This window comes from Enoplosus armatus, chromosome 4, assembly GCF_043641665.1.
Source record: "Enoplosus armatus isolate fEnoArm2 chromosome 4, fEnoArm2.hap1, whole genome shotgun sequence".
NCBI classification, from domain to species: Eukaryota; Metazoa; Chordata; class Actinopteri; order Centrarchiformes; family Enoplosidae; genus Enoplosus; species Enoplosus armatus.
Window position 1 is genome coordinate 421,421 of NC_092183.1, and position 15,854 is coordinate 437,274.

The 15,854-nt window shown below is 46.0% G+C and overlaps 2 protein-coding genes across 3 annotated transcripts; one reads left to right on the top strand and one right to left on the bottom strand.

The window, feature by feature from the left end:
• Window positions 1–703: 703 nt before the first annotated feature.
• Window positions 704–7,633, bottom strand: entr1 (endosome associated trafficking regulator 1). 2 transcript variants are annotated; one of them, XM_070904831.1, is made up of 11 exons: window positions 7,493–7,633; window positions 6,936–6,938; window positions 6,651–6,790; window positions 6,446–6,535; window positions 5,646–5,758; window positions 5,173–5,314; window positions 4,897–4,970; window positions 4,704–4,815; window positions 3,703–3,765; window positions 3,387–3,526; window positions 704–1,448 (listed from the first exon to the last, which is right to left on the bottom strand). In XM_070904831.1, exons 1-11 carry the CDS (start codon window positions 7,536–7,538, stop codon window positions 1,358–1,360), a joined length of 1,014 nt encoding a protein of 337 aa, XP_070760932.1. In that variant the 5' UTR covers window positions 7,539–7,633; the 3' UTR covers window positions 704–1,357. The 2 variants fall into 2 exon arrangements, with proteins under 2 accessions (XP_070760932.1, XP_070760931.1); XM_070904830.1 differs by lacking the exon at window positions 6,936–6,938.
• A 959-nt stretch (window positions 7,634–8,592) lies between these two features.
• chek2 (checkpoint kinase 2) lies at window positions 8,593–15,665 on the top strand. The gene is given in 14 exon segments (XM_070904640.1): window positions 8,593–8,935; window positions 9,251–9,375; window positions 9,474–9,606; window positions 9,742–9,832; window positions 9,921–10,017; window positions 10,300–10,353; window positions 10,871–10,935; window positions 11,486–11,585; window positions 13,701–13,787; window positions 13,898–14,061; window positions 14,630–14,742; window positions 14,848–14,933; window positions 15,329–15,388; window positions 15,442–15,665. Coding segments are annotated over 14 exon segments (1,680 nt in total). The 3' UTR covers window positions 15,604–15,665.
• The last annotated feature ends 189 nt before the right edge of the window (window positions 15,666–15,854 follow it).

Here is a 15,854-nt window from a genome sequence, read left to right on the forward strand (position 1 = left end):
GACTAAGAGTCTCTGAAATCCCTGAACATCTTTCAAAGATTCAACTTTTCACTCAAATTCTTGAGCTGATATTATCATTTATAATGAAAACAAATAGTATTACATTCAAACAAATGCAAATAGTAAATGTTATATATATTTATATATTCTTCATTCTACATGACTTCTTGTGTTAAATGTTTCTGAATCCTCAAACTTTGTGATTATTTCCAGGTTTATGGAAAAATATTTGAGATCTTTAATGTGGTCTCAGACCCCACTGTATATATATATATGACACAAAAACAGAAGTACATAATTTTTCTTTAACTTTAATTGACAGTGAAAGTTAATTAACATCCATCAGAACACGTATTGCATTCCTGTTAGTATGTTGAAGATTAGCAGAATTCAGACACGCCTTTAGTTTTATTTTATTTATTTGGTTTCCTGAACAACCAGCTGACTTAAAGGAACGGTTCAACATTTAGTGAACTCTTCTTCTTCTCTTTCTCTCTCGTGTGTTTTTAACTGTGATCTTCAGATGAACATTAGCTTTAAGCTAATTCTGCTACATTAAATGGGAACATTTACTTTTAAAATTGTAGGTGGTCTCTAATAAATTAAATTTAAAAAAACTAAATTAAACTTATCAGGTTATGAAACCACAAACGTTAGATCTTATTTAGAGGTGTCTAAAGGTAACAAAACCCTTTGTGATTTTGTTACCTTTAGACACCTTTAGACGGAGCCAGGCTAGCTGTTTCCCTCTGTTTCCAGTCTTTATGCTAAGCTAAGCTAAGCACAGCCTCCAGCTGTGTACTGGACACATAGACACACGTGAGATTATTATCCATCTGAAAAAGAAAGAGAAGAGGATTTCTCAAAATATCAAACTATTCCTCCAAGGAACTGTTTTGTGTGTTTTCATCAGAGCAGAAACAAACTGATGATTTAACAATTTATTTAACATATTTTCTTATGACACATCAGAGTATACAGCAGAAGTCATTAATAATAAAAGTCTCAGGTTAAATAAAGGTTAAATTAAGAATCAAAACAAGCTGTAGGTGTTTCCTCTTAAGTGCAACTTTATATTTAATGACGATGTAAATAAACCAAACTGAGTTTTGTAATAAACTCAATGATCAATCTGGTGTCATCCAACAAACCGACCAGTCAGCAGCCAGAAGTCCCCCACCTGCTGTGATGTCATCAAAGGTTCATATAATGAAACACCTATGAAGAGAAATGATGACTGAGCTCTGACCTCACAGTTTGTCCTTTCAGGGTTGTTTCCATGACAACCACATCCTCTTGTCTATCAGAGACAAGGGTCTATAGGAGGTCTGAGGGTCTGTAGGAGGTCTGGAGGAGTTCAGGACTCTGAGTTGAGGTTGGAGATCTTGTCGATGGACTGCAACAGCTGAGAAACCAAACGGAGAGTCTCTGCTTCCCCAAACAGCTGACTGAAGGCAGGCAGACAGGCAGACAGACAGACAGGTTACAGTTTAAAAGCTAAAAATGTTCATTTGTCAGGTGGAACTAACAGGTCACACAGCTTTAAAGCCCATATGTGAAGGATATGAAACTGTCTGACTTTGGCTCCACCTGGTGGTCAAATCAAACATACCTCAGGACGCTGAAAACACAGAGAAACACATCTGTCATCAGAATAATGTGAAGATGCTGTAATCATTAATGTTGCAGCATTTTCCCTCAATAAAAACGGTTTTTATTGTTACTAAGATTAAAAGGAAGTTCCAGTGTTTTTCAACCTGGTTGTTCTCATAATTGTTAGCATTCTGACTGTTGGTCATGCTAACTGACTGTTGTGAGCTAGCAGCATGAGCCTCCTACAGGTCTCCAAAGAAACTTCAGTTTGACACAAATCTATTTAATTTGAGTCCAAAAGAAAGTAAACAGACATTAACTCCCTGGATTAGCTTCTGTAGCTAACTGTATCAGCTAGTTGCAGTTAGTCGAGCCCTGAATTACTACAACAGGGTAATTAAGACCCAGTTTGAAAAATACTACAATTGTCCTTTAAAAACTGAAAGAACCACAAGGTAGCGCCTTCGTCAACTTTATGATCTACGTCTCATCCGGGTTATCCTCCTCTGCTTACCGTACATCCTATAGCATCAGCTGTATGACAGAGACACGATTTAACATTAGCATGCTAATACAATACTACAAAGAGAGGCACCTATTCACACACACAGTCACACCTGTTCACACACAGACACCTGTTCACACACACACACACACACACACACACACAGAGTGACGCCTGTTCACACACAGTGACGCCTGTTCTCACACACACACACACACAGTCACACCTGTTCACACACAGACACCTGTTCACACACACACACACACACACAGAGTGACGCCTGTTCACACACACACACACACACACACACACACACACACACACACACACACACACACACACAGTGACACCTCTTCACACACAGTGACGCCTGTTCACACACACACAAACACACACACACACACACACACAGTGACACTTCTTCACACACAGTGACACTTCTTCACACACAGTGACGCCTGTTCACACACACACACACACACAGTGACGCCTGTTCACACACACACACACACAGTCACACCTGTTCACACACAGACACCTGTTCACACACACACACACAGAGTGACGCCTGTTCACACACACACACACACACACAGTGACACCTCTTCACACACAGTGACGCCTGTTCACACACAGTGACGCCTGTTCACACACAGTGACGCCTGTTCACACACAGTGACGCCTGTTCACACACACACACACACACACACACACACACACACACACACACACACACACACACACACACACACAGTGACACCTGTTCACACACACAGAGTCACACCTGTTCACACACAGACACCTGTTCACACACACAGAGTGACGCCTGTTCACACACACACACACACACACACACAGTGACGCCTGTTCACACACACACACACACACAGTCAGAGAGTGACACCTGTTCACACACACACAGTCAGACAGTCACACCTGTTCACACACACACAGTCAGACAGTCACACACACACACCTCTTCACACACACAGAGTCACACCTGTTAATACAGAGAGACACCTGTTTACACACAGTGACACCTGTTCACACACACACACACAGTGACACCTGTTCACACACAGAGTCACACCTGTTCATACAGAGAGACACCTGTTCACACACAGACACCTGTTCACACACAGTCACACCTGTTCACACACACAGAGTGACGCCTGTTCACACACACAGAGTGACGCCTGTTCACACACACAGAGTGACGCCTGTTCACACACACAGAGTGACGCCTGTTCACACACAGAGTGACGCCTGTTCACACACAGGTACTGACCGAATGGAGGAGTGGGCGTGGCTTGCCGTCTTGTTCAGGTACTCAGATGCCACCTGAGCGTTGTGTCTCATCGTCATGACGACGTCAGACTCTGCTGCCTTCAGACTATCGTTCTCCAATCGCAGAGAGTCGACCTCCACCTGGGACACACACACACATTTATACACACAAATGTAACACACTGTATTTATTACTTTATGTTTTCAACTTGTTCAGACTGAAGAACTGAAGATGTTTTGGGTTCATTTGGACATGTGTATGTACTAGATCTCAGTGAGATTACCTGTTTAAATAAAGTTTATACAAACGGTCTCACCTGCAGCTGCTGCAGCTCCACCTTCAGTTTGGAAACACTGTTCTCTGCTTTCACAGCTCGCTTCTGTAAGAGACAGGCAGACAGACAGAGACAGACAGACAGGCAGAGACAGACAGGCAGAGACAAATAGGCAGAGACAGACAGACAGGCAGAGACAGACAGGCAGAGACAGACAGGCAGAGACAGACAGACAGGCAGAGACAGACAGACAGGCAGAGACAGACAGGCAGAGACAGACAGACAGAGACAGACAGACAGACAGAGACAGACAGGCAGAGACAAATAGGCAGAGACAGACAGACAGGCAGAGACACACAGACAGACAGACAGGCAGGCAGACAGGCAGAGGATGAATGGGTGGATTTGATGGGATGGGCGGGTGGGCGTGAGTGATGTGAGAAATGTGATTATGGGAGGTATTTACTGACGTATCTTGTCATAGAACTAAATGTGAAACTCTCAGACCTTATTTCAGGCGTCTAATTAAAAACACTGACTTCAAGACGAGGGAACAGGAAGTGTAAAAATGGTAACTCATCTCGGTTCTTAGGACTCTATTAAACATGAAGCAGTGAATGCATCATGAGGCGTCGGGTCTCTGTCAGTCATGTAACTCAGATATTTCTTTTCGTTAGTTTTATTATGAAGCGTATGATTATCGATTATATCGTCTATTCTGTTCTATCGATTAAAATATATTTATAAATATTTAAAAGTGGTCTCTTTATTAGGAACACCTGTACAGTCTGACCCACCTGCGCTGTCATAAAGTTTGTATTCATTCAGTTCTCTCACAGTTAGTGACGGTGTTCTACTGGACTGCATTATATTCAGAGGGGTTCCTAATATTCTGACCACCTCACGTGAACGTTTGAAACAGCTTCAACTGTGAGCTCAGTGATAAACAGAGAACGGACTGTTCGATAAGGAACACTGATACTGATCTGATCCAGATCCAGATCCAGAGCTGTATATGTTCAAGGTCGTTCAGTAAAACGTACCGTCATCAGGTGGAGGTTCTGCTCCACAGAGTGAACCATGCTCTCCAGATCCTGAGCCTCCTTCTCCTCCTGACGCCTCCTCTGGATCAACTCCTCCGACAGCTCTGACACCCTGACAGGGAGGACATAGGCATGATGGGTAAATACGCTGACTGGTGGGGTTGGTGCTGTCAAGTGATCGGCTGGTTCTCACCTGCATTTGTTGACCTCTGATCTCCTCTGCAGCTCCCTGATGGTTCTCCTCAACAACATGTTCTCCTCCTTCAACTGACACACAGTTATTTTAGTTTGGAGGGTAGAAACAGGAAGTTATATGTTGACATCAGCTCATGTTCTCCCAGGTTCCCTGAACTACACAAGGACTCTGAAAAGGAACCAGCTGACTGATATGTTGACATTAATGTCCTGAATTAATTATATTATTCTCATCATTTTATTTTTCTTCTTCTTCTTCTTCTTCTTCAATCACCTGTTGTATCTGGCTGCTCCTCCCGCTCCTCCTCCTGCAGGAGGTGACCGGTTCAGCGATGGAGGTCTCATCATCTCCTTCATAGTTCTCTCCTGCTCCTCCTGCTGCTCCTCTCTGCTGGACTTCAGGTTTGGAGGAGAACCTGTTTCAGGCGTCACAGCTGTGATTAACACTTGGTGTCCAATTTATTAGGAACAGCTGCTAAAACTGATAGAAAGTAATGATGTAATGAATCCTTCACAGAGGAGTTTCTGTTATTCAGTCCACCCTCATCAATAAAAAAGGGGTGGACAAAATAATAGAAACGGCTGCCAGCATAACACACTGTAATCTGAACATCATCACCTTCATTAGGAGTCATGACATCAGCTGTTCCTAATAAAATGGACACTGAGTATTGTCTGCACATGTCTTTAAGCTCCACCTCTAGCGGGACAATAATCACCAATCAGTGAGCAGCAGACATGACTCACCTGGTCTCCTCTTCATCCTCCTCCTCCTCCTCCTCCTCCTCCTCCTCCTCCGTACAGAGGGAGGAGGTGCTGTCCACACCTGACTGGAAGCTCCGCCCCCACTCCTCCTCTTCCTGATAGGACAGACAGACAGACAGACAGACAGATTCAGCTACTTTAATAGAGACAATGTGACTAAATGGAAACAAATATAGACTAAAAATGTAACTGTACTAAGTGAGTCCTGGTAGTCTCTACAGCCAGACCCTGTCCACTGTGGAGACAGGTCTGTCTCTGTCCACTGTGGAGACAGGTCTGTCCACTGTAGAGACAGGGGGGGCCTGGCATTAAAATGGTTGAATCCCCGCTAAAGAAAATGCCACATCAAATAGTAAACAACGTATGTAGACGACGTGATTTTACAACGTTTACTGTTAAAAAAGACGAATATGACTGGATCATCATGTCCTGGAACTGAAGCCGAACTCTACTTCAGCTCTGGAGGAGCTCACTGGACCTGTTAAAACCACAGACTGCACACTGTAGAAGGGGAGGTCCACGGTAACATTATACTTCCTGTTTATATCCCCCAAAGCATTATGGGAAAGGTCCAACTTTAGAGCTAACTCTTTTCATGTTGCACTATAAATATATTCTTTGACATCACTGAGACTCATCAACATGGTGACTTCACATGTGACCTGGACACCTGACGGTTTGGGGGCCCAGTTGTCTAGACTTGATTTGAGGGGTATCCACAGAGTCAGGGAGGACAAGACGAGAGACAGACAAGGATGATGTCAGTGATGATGTCACTCTACCTGTGGTGCCAGAGAGGACTCAGAGAAGAAACAGCTCCTGACCTCAGGGTCAAAGGTCCCAACGTCAAACATCCTCTGAGAGCTGCTGAACTACAGACAGGCAGGTAGAGAGACAGGTAGAGAGACAGACAGTTATAGAGACAGTTATAATAAATGTCATGTTCTTCTTCTTCTTCTTGTGCTGCAGAGTGAGTAGTTATAGTACCTTGACGTGTGTCTGCTCCTGGTCTTGGTCTTGGTCTTGGTCCTGGTCCTGGTCCAGGCCCAGGCCTGGATCCTGACTCTTCCAGCGTAGAAACTCTCTGAAGGAGAATGGGTTCAGCTCCTCAGCCTCTACCTCCTCATCTGCAGAGGGATGAAGTTCATGTCATTACGAGAAGGCTCCTCAGAGTTCAGACCAGTAGGGATGGACCACATCAGTTACTGCAGTAAGAGTACTAATACCACGGACAGGCTGCTATAGAGTAGTTGATGCTAACATGTTAGCGACCAGCTGCTGACCTCCACAGTTCAGCTCACCTCAGGGTTCAGCTCTTGGTCCTGTATATTTTTAATCTACATGTTAATAAGTAACATGACATCTGCCAATGAACCATCAGAGGGTCTCCACCCAATGTTGACAGGTTTTTAGTGAGGCTGTTTGGTTTGTTTTGGTTTCTGATCTCGACAGTTAAAGTTTGGTCACGTTTCTAAAATGTCTTGATTAAAGCTGCATTCAGCAGAAACATCTGTAAACATCTGACGACATGTTGTTTGTGTTAATAAACAGTTTCTTATCTCCACATCCAGCAGCTACATGGTCCTTCATGTAAACCAGGAGCCGAGAGCGAACCAGGACAGATAAACCAGGAGCCGAGAGCAATAAACCAGATAAACAGATAAACCAGGAGCCGAGAGCAATAAACCAGATAAACAGATAAACCAGGACAGATAAACCAGGAGCCGAGAGTGAACCAGAACAGATAGACCAGGACAGACTCAGCTGATGGTTCAGAGACACCGACACGCTGTCATCACGCCATCAGATCCGGCTCCATCTGAACTCACCGTCTGTGATGATCAGAGTTTTAGCAGAACTCCGCTGTTTGGACATGATGACAGACAGGTGGACAGGCAGGCAGACAGGTGATTCAGTCTCTCTGTCATCAGTCACTTATTGATCATTATCGATCATGACGTCCTCGTGCTGGTCGCGCGGCGTCTCTTCTGCAGGACAAAACCAGACCCGGAAACGCAATGGACCGCCCCGTACTCACTTGACCGATTTTCTAACTTCTCATTGGCGGGGACTATCACATGACGCAAGAGGAAAATACAGTACAAGGAAATAAGTTTCCTGCACGATCCCGGTAAAAAAAACTTTCCTACACGTGTCCGGTTTCACTGCCGCGGTCCTGCTTCTTTACCCGCGGAGACCCGGAGGAGAGTCCGGCTGCAGCGGAGAGAGTCTCCGGTGAGTGCTCGGCCATGTTGACAGTGCATGAGACCGGTTCAGCACGGCTTGGCCCGACTCATCCCGCTTCGTCCTGGCAGTGGCATGAGGCAGCTCGGGGGGTTGGGAGCGGATGTGGAGTCGGTGTCAAACCGGGTCGTTTGGTCCGGGTTTACATTCGTGTCTTATTCTCCTCATCCGGCTGTGATTGGCAGCTGGTGGGCGGGGTTAGTGGAACCAGAACCAGCCCAGCCAGAACTGGGCTGGTTCGGCTGCAGGTCCGTCAGCCCACAACGAACTCCATTAAAAAAAGCATCAAATTTTACGTTGTCTCGTCTGCCTGCCAAGATTCACACTGTCGGATGTGACTGAAGACAGGTTTTAATTAATGACGGCCCTCTGGAAGAGTTATTACTTATATCATGTTGCCGAATTGAAAAGTAGCCCTTTGATAGACGTGTCACTCTATTTCTGTTGGTATTGTGAGTAGACCTGCACAATTAGTTTAAATTGTGAAGTTTCTAAACGTCGTTTGGCGCGGAGTTGTTAAATGTTCTCTCTGTAGAGGAGATGGATTGGTGGTGTAATAATCCCTGCAGTGAATCTACAGGCGTGTCTACAGTATTTAGAGTGTGGGGGGGGGGCATAGACTCCCAGATATCCAGTATGGTCTAATGCGGCCTATTCTAATGTGTCTAATCTGCAGAGCTGGAGGATGTCTGAAGAGATTCTACATGAGGGGGAGCAGCCCCAGTCCCCATCCCAGGCCCAGTCAACCCAGTCTCCGTCCCAGCTCCTGTCCACCCAGTCCCCGTCCCAGGCCCAGTCAACCCAGTCCACCCAGTCCCCGTCCCAGTCTAAGTCCCAGTCTAAGTCCCAGTCCCAGCCTGGTTCCAGTTCTTCCAGCGGGCCGACCTCAGCCAGCCAGTCGTCCAGCGGCTCTGGGACGCTGAGCAGCGTGGACACCATCCCCGTCACCCTGCCATCCGTCCCCGAGGAGCCTGAACCACAACCCTGGGGCCGCCTGCTGCCCATGGCCCGAGGCTTCAGGAGCCACGGTGACTTCACTGTTTATAACCTGACATGCTAACATGCTAGGACTGATGCTAGTACGGAGGCTAGTGCTAATACTAGTTCTAAACCTAGCTTTATTAGTACTAACACCAGACCTTTGTCCTAATGTAAGGACTAATAGCAGTGCTAATGTCGGCACTAATACTAGTCCTTAACTAGCCATAACTAATAACTAGTGCTAGCCTTACTTATCTATTCTTAGTTCTAACAGTGGACCTAATGGAAGTCATCATGCTCCATCATGTCCCAGTCCCAGTCCCAGGCCTAAATAGTAATGATTTGATATTGTTTGTTTACAGACTGTTTAGAGGACCAGTACCTGTTTGGACGGGACTCTAAGTGTAACTATGTTCTGGATGATCCGGATGACAAAGGATCCCAAAAGTTCAGAATCTACAGCAAGAAACACTTCAGGATCTACAGAGTGAGATCACTTACTGTTTACTGATTACTGATGAATGACTGGTTATCTGTGACTGTAGACCCAGTACATGTCTGTCTGTCTGTCTGTCTGTCTGTCAGGAGGGCAGTGAGGTGTTTGTGGAGGACTACAGTAATAACGGGACGTTTGTTGACGGGATACTGATCGGTAAAGGCAAGAAGCTTCCTCTGGTCAACAATGCGGTGCTCGCTCTGTCTGAACAACGTAACAAAGGTCCGGGAGACTAAACTACTAAAACATCTGTACAGGTCACTGCTACCACCAGGTCTCACCTCATACTGCCTGTCTGTCTGTCTGTCTGTCTGTCTGTCTGTCTGCCTGCCTGCCTGCCTGCCTGCCTGTCTGTAGTCTTTGTCTTCATTGATCTGATGTCAGATGATCAGTCCAGTTTACCTAAAGAGCTTCAGGAGAAATATCTGCTGACTCGACGGATCGGCACGTGAGTCTGACACCGTTCAAACTGCTGTGATGTCACTTCCTGCACCCTGAAAGACACCCCAATGTGTGTGTATGTGTGTGTGTTTCAGAGGAGTGTGTGGTGAAGTCAAACTGGCCTTCGAGAGATCCACCTGCCGAAAATTTGCCGTTAAAATAATAAACAAGAAAAATTTTCAGTCTGAAGGGGTGAGTCATCTCATCTGCTCTCTGATTGGCTGAGAGCTCTCCTCCTTTCATCCCTTCTTCCTTCCCTTGTTTCCTTCTTTCCTTGACAGATGTTGAAGAATTTAGAAGCTAAAACTGAGGAAAAACTACAAACATGGCGTCTGAACATGTGGTTCACTTTATACATCAGGCACTCACCTTTGAGGGGAAAGAATCATCACATCATGAGAGAAGTGCATGAATCAGGCTGCAAAACTAGAGACAACCGTGTCATGTGATCTGTTTGTTTTTGTCCAATCACAGACAGCGACACGAAACGCAAAGACAGAGATTGAGATTCTGCAGAGAGTCGACCACGTGAGTCTGAAACCACAGAAGAAGAGAAATGATGCTACAGACTGAATGATCAGTTACTAACTGCACTCCTCCTGCTCCTGCTGCTCCTCCTCTCTCCTCCTCTCCCCTCTCTTCTCCTCTCTCCTCCCCTCCTCTCCTCTCTCCTCCTCCCCTCCTCCCCTCCTCTCCTCTCCCCTCCTCCTCCTCTCTCCTCTCCTCTCCCCTCTCTCCTCCTCCTCCTCTCTCCTCCCCTCCTCTCCTCTCTCCTCTCTCCTCCTCCTCCTCTCTCGTCTTCCTCCTCGTCTTCCTCCTCCCCTCCTCCTCTCTCCCCTCCTCCTCTCTCCTTCTCCTCCTCTCTCCTCCTCCTCTCTTCTCTCCTCTTCCTCCTCTCTCCTCCCCTCCTCCTCCTCTTCTTCCTCCCCTCCTCCTCTCTCCTCTTCCTCCTCCCTTCCTCCTCTCTCCTTCTCCTCCTCTCTCCTCCTCCTCTCTTCTCTCCTCTTCCTCCTCCCCTCCTCCTCTCTCCTCCTCTCTTCTGCAGCCTTGTCTCATAAGGACAGAGGACTTTTATCAGACGGAGGACAGTTACTACATCGTGTTGGAGCTGTGAGTTAAACTCATGTTTTTCTGTATTTTCCCTTTTGACCACAGGAAGTGCTCTGTCTGTTAACTTCCTGTCTGCAGGAAGTGTGTTGCGTTGTGTACTTAATAATAATAATAACAAATCATTACTACAAATTATATTAAATAAAGTAGATTTTAAATGTCATACTTGGGTGAAAAGTTTTAATTCATGTTGAAATCAGATTCCAGACAGACAAAGTAAAAATCGGCAGGTTTATTGATCGTCTATGAAGAATGTAAATAATGTAATAACCTGCGTCATCAAGCTGCTGCTGCAACACTCAGCCACAGGAAGCTAGTTCAGCTAGTTCAGTGAGTTCAGTGAGTTAGCGCTGAGGATGACTTTGCTCTAAAGACGGTCTTTTTAATCTGTGGTGATGTCAGGTCTAACTGTACAGCAGACTGTGAGAACCAATCAGGACCCAGACTGTAGACTGAAAACAGGAAATGGTAAAAAGGAAAGGGGCGGGTCCACAAAGCCAATAATCAGGATGGAGGCAGTGGTTTATGTGTCTGTCTGTCTGTCTCTCAGGATGGAGGGAGGAGAGCTGTTCCACAGAGTGAAGTCTCAGCAGCAGCTGGACGAGTCCGTCGCCAAACTTTACTTCTACCAGATGCTGAGAGCCGTCCAGGTGAGACTGAGACACTGTTGCTATGGTAACCAGTACACACACACGCACACACGCACACACACACACACACAATATGGAGGGTGAAAATGGTCATGGAGGACGAGAACGGACAGTGGGGTCCAAAAGTCTGAGACCACTAGTCAAGATTCTTCTATTTTTCATTTCATCTTCTTTGGTCTTCAAGTAGTTCTTGCAAAGCTCTGAGGTGTGTTTGGGGTCCTTATCCTGCTGCAGTATGAATCCCTCTCCACAAAGATGCAGACCAGAGGGTACAGCATGTCTCTGAAGGATGGAGTGGTGCTTCTCCTTGGTCAGGGTGTAGTCGATTCACTGCAGGGGTCCGGCTCCAGAGTAGGCACACCCCCCCAGACTTGAAGATTCCCACCACCATGTTTCCCTGTTGGTTTGATCCACTGCGGTATCATTCTCTCTCCTGCTCGTCTCCTTACATACACCCTTCTGTTACTGCCAGAAGTCTCTAACCTGGATTCATCAGTAAATAGACTTTTCTTCATCCACAGTAAAATGCTGCTGTTTCTTAGCCCACCCCAAGAGTTTGGCCTTGTTTCCCCTTCTGAGAAGTGGTTTAGAAACTGCTACTGGTCCTCTGAGACCACTACAAGACAGCCTTCTTTTGACAGGACTTTTGCTGATTGGAGTGTGGCGTTCTTTATGTAGCAGATTGTATATCTGTGATGAAGTTGCTTTTCTATCTCTCGGGGAACTAAGCTTGATGTATTGATCTTCTTATGTTGTGGTCACTGTTGGTCTGCCTGATCGAGCTTTGGATACAACTGATCCCGTTTCTGCAAAGCGTTTTTAGAGTTTGTAGGTGATTCACTTTAAAATGAAAGATTTGCTCTCGTTTGGAAAAGGGGCACCACCGTCAGATTGAAGGAAATACAAGAATCAAATGAATCGTTAAAGTGATCAGTCTCGTCAGAAGGAATCAGAATTCTTTTTGGGGCAGTGCAGCTCTGGTCGAGTCCTTGTGATGGGGTGGCTGAATGTCGAATAAAGTTTTTCTGGCTACACTCACTTCTTCCACTAGGCTCAGGTAACTCCGTTGGCCGGAGGAAAACTCTGTTAAAGTGTGAGGCTTAGTGGTACAACAATATAAAAATCAAAGACTGGAGATGGAGCGGGCTCTTTCAACACTTTGGGATGGAGGAAGGCGTTTAATATTGCTGTTCATGTTTCCTGACTGGTGAATTTAAAAATTCAAATTGACATACTCTCAAACATCACTGTGGCCTGCAGTCGTGATTCTGGACATATTATAACACAACAGTTACAAAATCATTCCAGGAACACATTCAAAGTCATTCAAGCAGTTATCTAATATTCCTAAATACTATCAAAACACACATTTACATTATGAGTTAATACTTAATTTGATTACACAGTACAGTATAATAAACTGCCATTTTACACACTTACAATTGCATCTTTAGTAAATAGAGACTCACTCTCTACGGTCAGCAGATGGCACTGTGACCACGTGGTACACAATATATTAAACCATGAATTAATAACTCAGTCGTCTTACATCGTACAGAGATCGCAGTTGCACTATTTTCCAGTAGAACACATGTGAAGTGATGTTTGGGAAGGACAGAAAGAAAGGGGGAGGAAAGTGTGTTTTCAGTCTCTCCTCTTTGCCTTCCATCTTCAAATAAAATAATCAGAAGAGTCACTTGATTCTTCACAGCTGGGTGTTACTATTGTTATCTGGACGTGTCTTTGTCAGGAGTAGAAAGTCCTGGTACTTCCTCTGGGAAGTGTCCCACTGACACCTTTACTATTCAAGATGTGTGAAGTCAGTTAACAGATCATGAGGTCTCCCCAAACAGGGTCCTTCATCCCTCCTTTGGAATTCCAGAAGGTGAAGAATCAGTCCTGCACTGCCTCCTTAGAAACCTTTAGTCCAGCCATGAAGACTTCCTCTTCGCTCTTCATGTCATAACATAACGTTTCTGAATCCGCAAGCGTTGATTATTTACAGCTTTACCTGAAAATATTTGAGTGTGTGTGTGTGTGTGTGTGTGTGTGTGTGTGTGTGTGTGTGTGTGTGTGTGTGTGTGTGTGTGTGTGTGTGTGTGTGTGTGTGTATAGTACCTCCACAGTAACGGGATCATCCACAGAGACCTGAAACCAGAGAACGTCCTGCTGTCCTCACAGGACGACACCTGTCTCATCAAGGTACAACATCATCATCATCATCATCATCATCATCATCACAGCTACAGTAACACTTCTGTGTCCGTGTGTGTGTGTGTGTGTGTGTGTGTGTGTGTGTGTGTGTGTGTCAGGTGACAGACTTTAACCAGTCCAGGATCTTGGAGGAGACCATGTTGATGAGGACTCTGTGTGGGACTCCATCTTACCTGGCTCCTGAAGTCTTCACTCACGCCTCCACCACAGGATACAGCCTGGCTGTGGATGCCTGGAGCCTCGGAGTCTTGCTCTTCGTCTGGTAGGCTCATTCATCCCTCGAACCTGTCTCACCCTCTCTGAACTGTCTGTCTGTCTGACTGATTGAGATGGATGTCTGTTTCTAGTTTTCCCTCAGTTGTTAACCTCTCTATCTCTCCCTGTCTCTCCCTCCCTGTCTCTCTCTCCCTCCCTCTCTCCCGGTCTCTCTCTCTCCCTCTCTCTCTCTCTCCCTGTCTCTCTCTCTCTCTCCCTGTCCCTCTCTCTCGCTCTGCCCCCCCCCCCTCTCTCTCTCTCCCTCTCTCCCTGTCTCTCCCTCTCCCTGTCTCTCCCTCTCTCTCTCTCTCTGCCTCCCCCCCCCTCTCTCCCTGTCTCTCTCTCTCTCTCTCTCTCTCCCTGTCCCTCTCTCTCTCTGCCCCCCCCCTCTCTCTCTCTTCCTGTCTCTCCCTCTCCCTGTCTCTCTCTCTCTCTCCCTGTCCCTCTCTCTCTCTCTGCCCCCCCCCCCTCTCTCTCCCTCTCTCTCCCTCTCTCCCTGTCTCTCCCTCTCCCTGTCTCTCCCTCTCTCTGCCCCCCCCCCCCCCCCCCCCCCTCTCTCCCTGTCTCTCTCTCAGTCTGGGGGGTTATCCCCCCTTTCACGAGAGCTACGGTCAGTCCATAACGAACCAGATTATTCAGGGCCAGTTTAATATGGTTCCATCGAAGTGGAAACAGATCTCTGATCAAGGTACTACTGCAATACTACTAAAGTACAAATGGAATATTACTACAGTACTGCAGTACTCAGTGTGTGTGTGTGTGTGTGTGTGTGTGTGTGTGTATATATTTACAGCGAAGGACGTGGTGAGGAAGCTGCTGGTTGTGGATCCCAGTAAGAGGATGACTATAGAGGAAGCTCTGCAGCACCCCTGGTTACAGGTGACTATGCTGCACCTGATACACAGGACTGCAGCACTACTGCAGTAGTACTGTAGTAATACTGCATCAGCATCACACCAGTGCAAACTTACCAAAACTAAATATCCCCCATACAACAGTAAAGTCAGTCACAGATCAGTTTCCTGGTTAGTATGGCTCACTCTGTGCAACAGCTGTATGATGTCATCAGTGGCCTGATGATGTCATAGTGATGTCATCAGACTATGTCTGTCATATGTTGTCACATACATTCTTCACATGTCAATTGTGTGTAACAAACTGGAGTTGTGGCTGTTTACCAGCTGGGAGGCTCTAAGAAAAAGAGGCTTGATACAGGTGCATTATGGGAAATGTAGGTTCCACTGTTTCTGGACTAAGTGTATGATTGTGTTTAGGATCATGGGATGTTGGAGACGGCTCACAGGCTCATGTACCCCTCTGCTGATGCTGCTGCCATGGTAACCACATTTACACACATTCATTCCTTAATGTTATTAGTAATAATGACTAATAATGTGGTCATCATTGCCCCCTGACTCCTCCCCCCCAGCAGGAGGCGGGGTCGGCATCAGGAGGCTCCCAGAGGAAACGAGGACGAGATGAAGGAGACGAAGAGGAGGAGGAACATCCGGCCAAACGGAGCCAAGTCCCACCCCCTGCCCCACTGTAGAGGACCAATCAGATTCAGCCGTTCCTCAGGTCATGTGACTCAGCTACCTGTTTACTACAGAAACACTGTAAATAAAGTTTAGAATGTTTTCTAATAAAGTCTTTTATATTTTTCACTCCGTGTGGTTTTATTTTCATCAGCTGTTTGACATTAAAATCTTTATTGATACAGATCTCTCTGACAACAGCGTCTCTCACCGGCTTTATTAAGTTCTGCCTTCATTTGTTTTGACTGTTTATTAAGACACATTA

Bases quoted from the DNA above. Each gene is read 5' to 3' on its own strand.
- entr1 (XM_070904831.1), bottom strand. From the start codon at position 7,538: ATGTCCAAACAGCGGAGTTCTGCTAAAACTCTGATCATCACAGACG. The intron at 3,527-3,702 runs GTGAGACCGTTT...TGTGTGTCCCAG, and splicing joins TGGAGCTGCAGCAGCTGCAG to GTGGAGGTCGACTCTCTGCG. The intron at 1,449-3,386 runs GTCAGTACCTGT...GCCTGCCTTCAG, and splicing joins CACGCCCACTCCTCCATTCG to TCAGCTGTTTGGGGAAGCAG.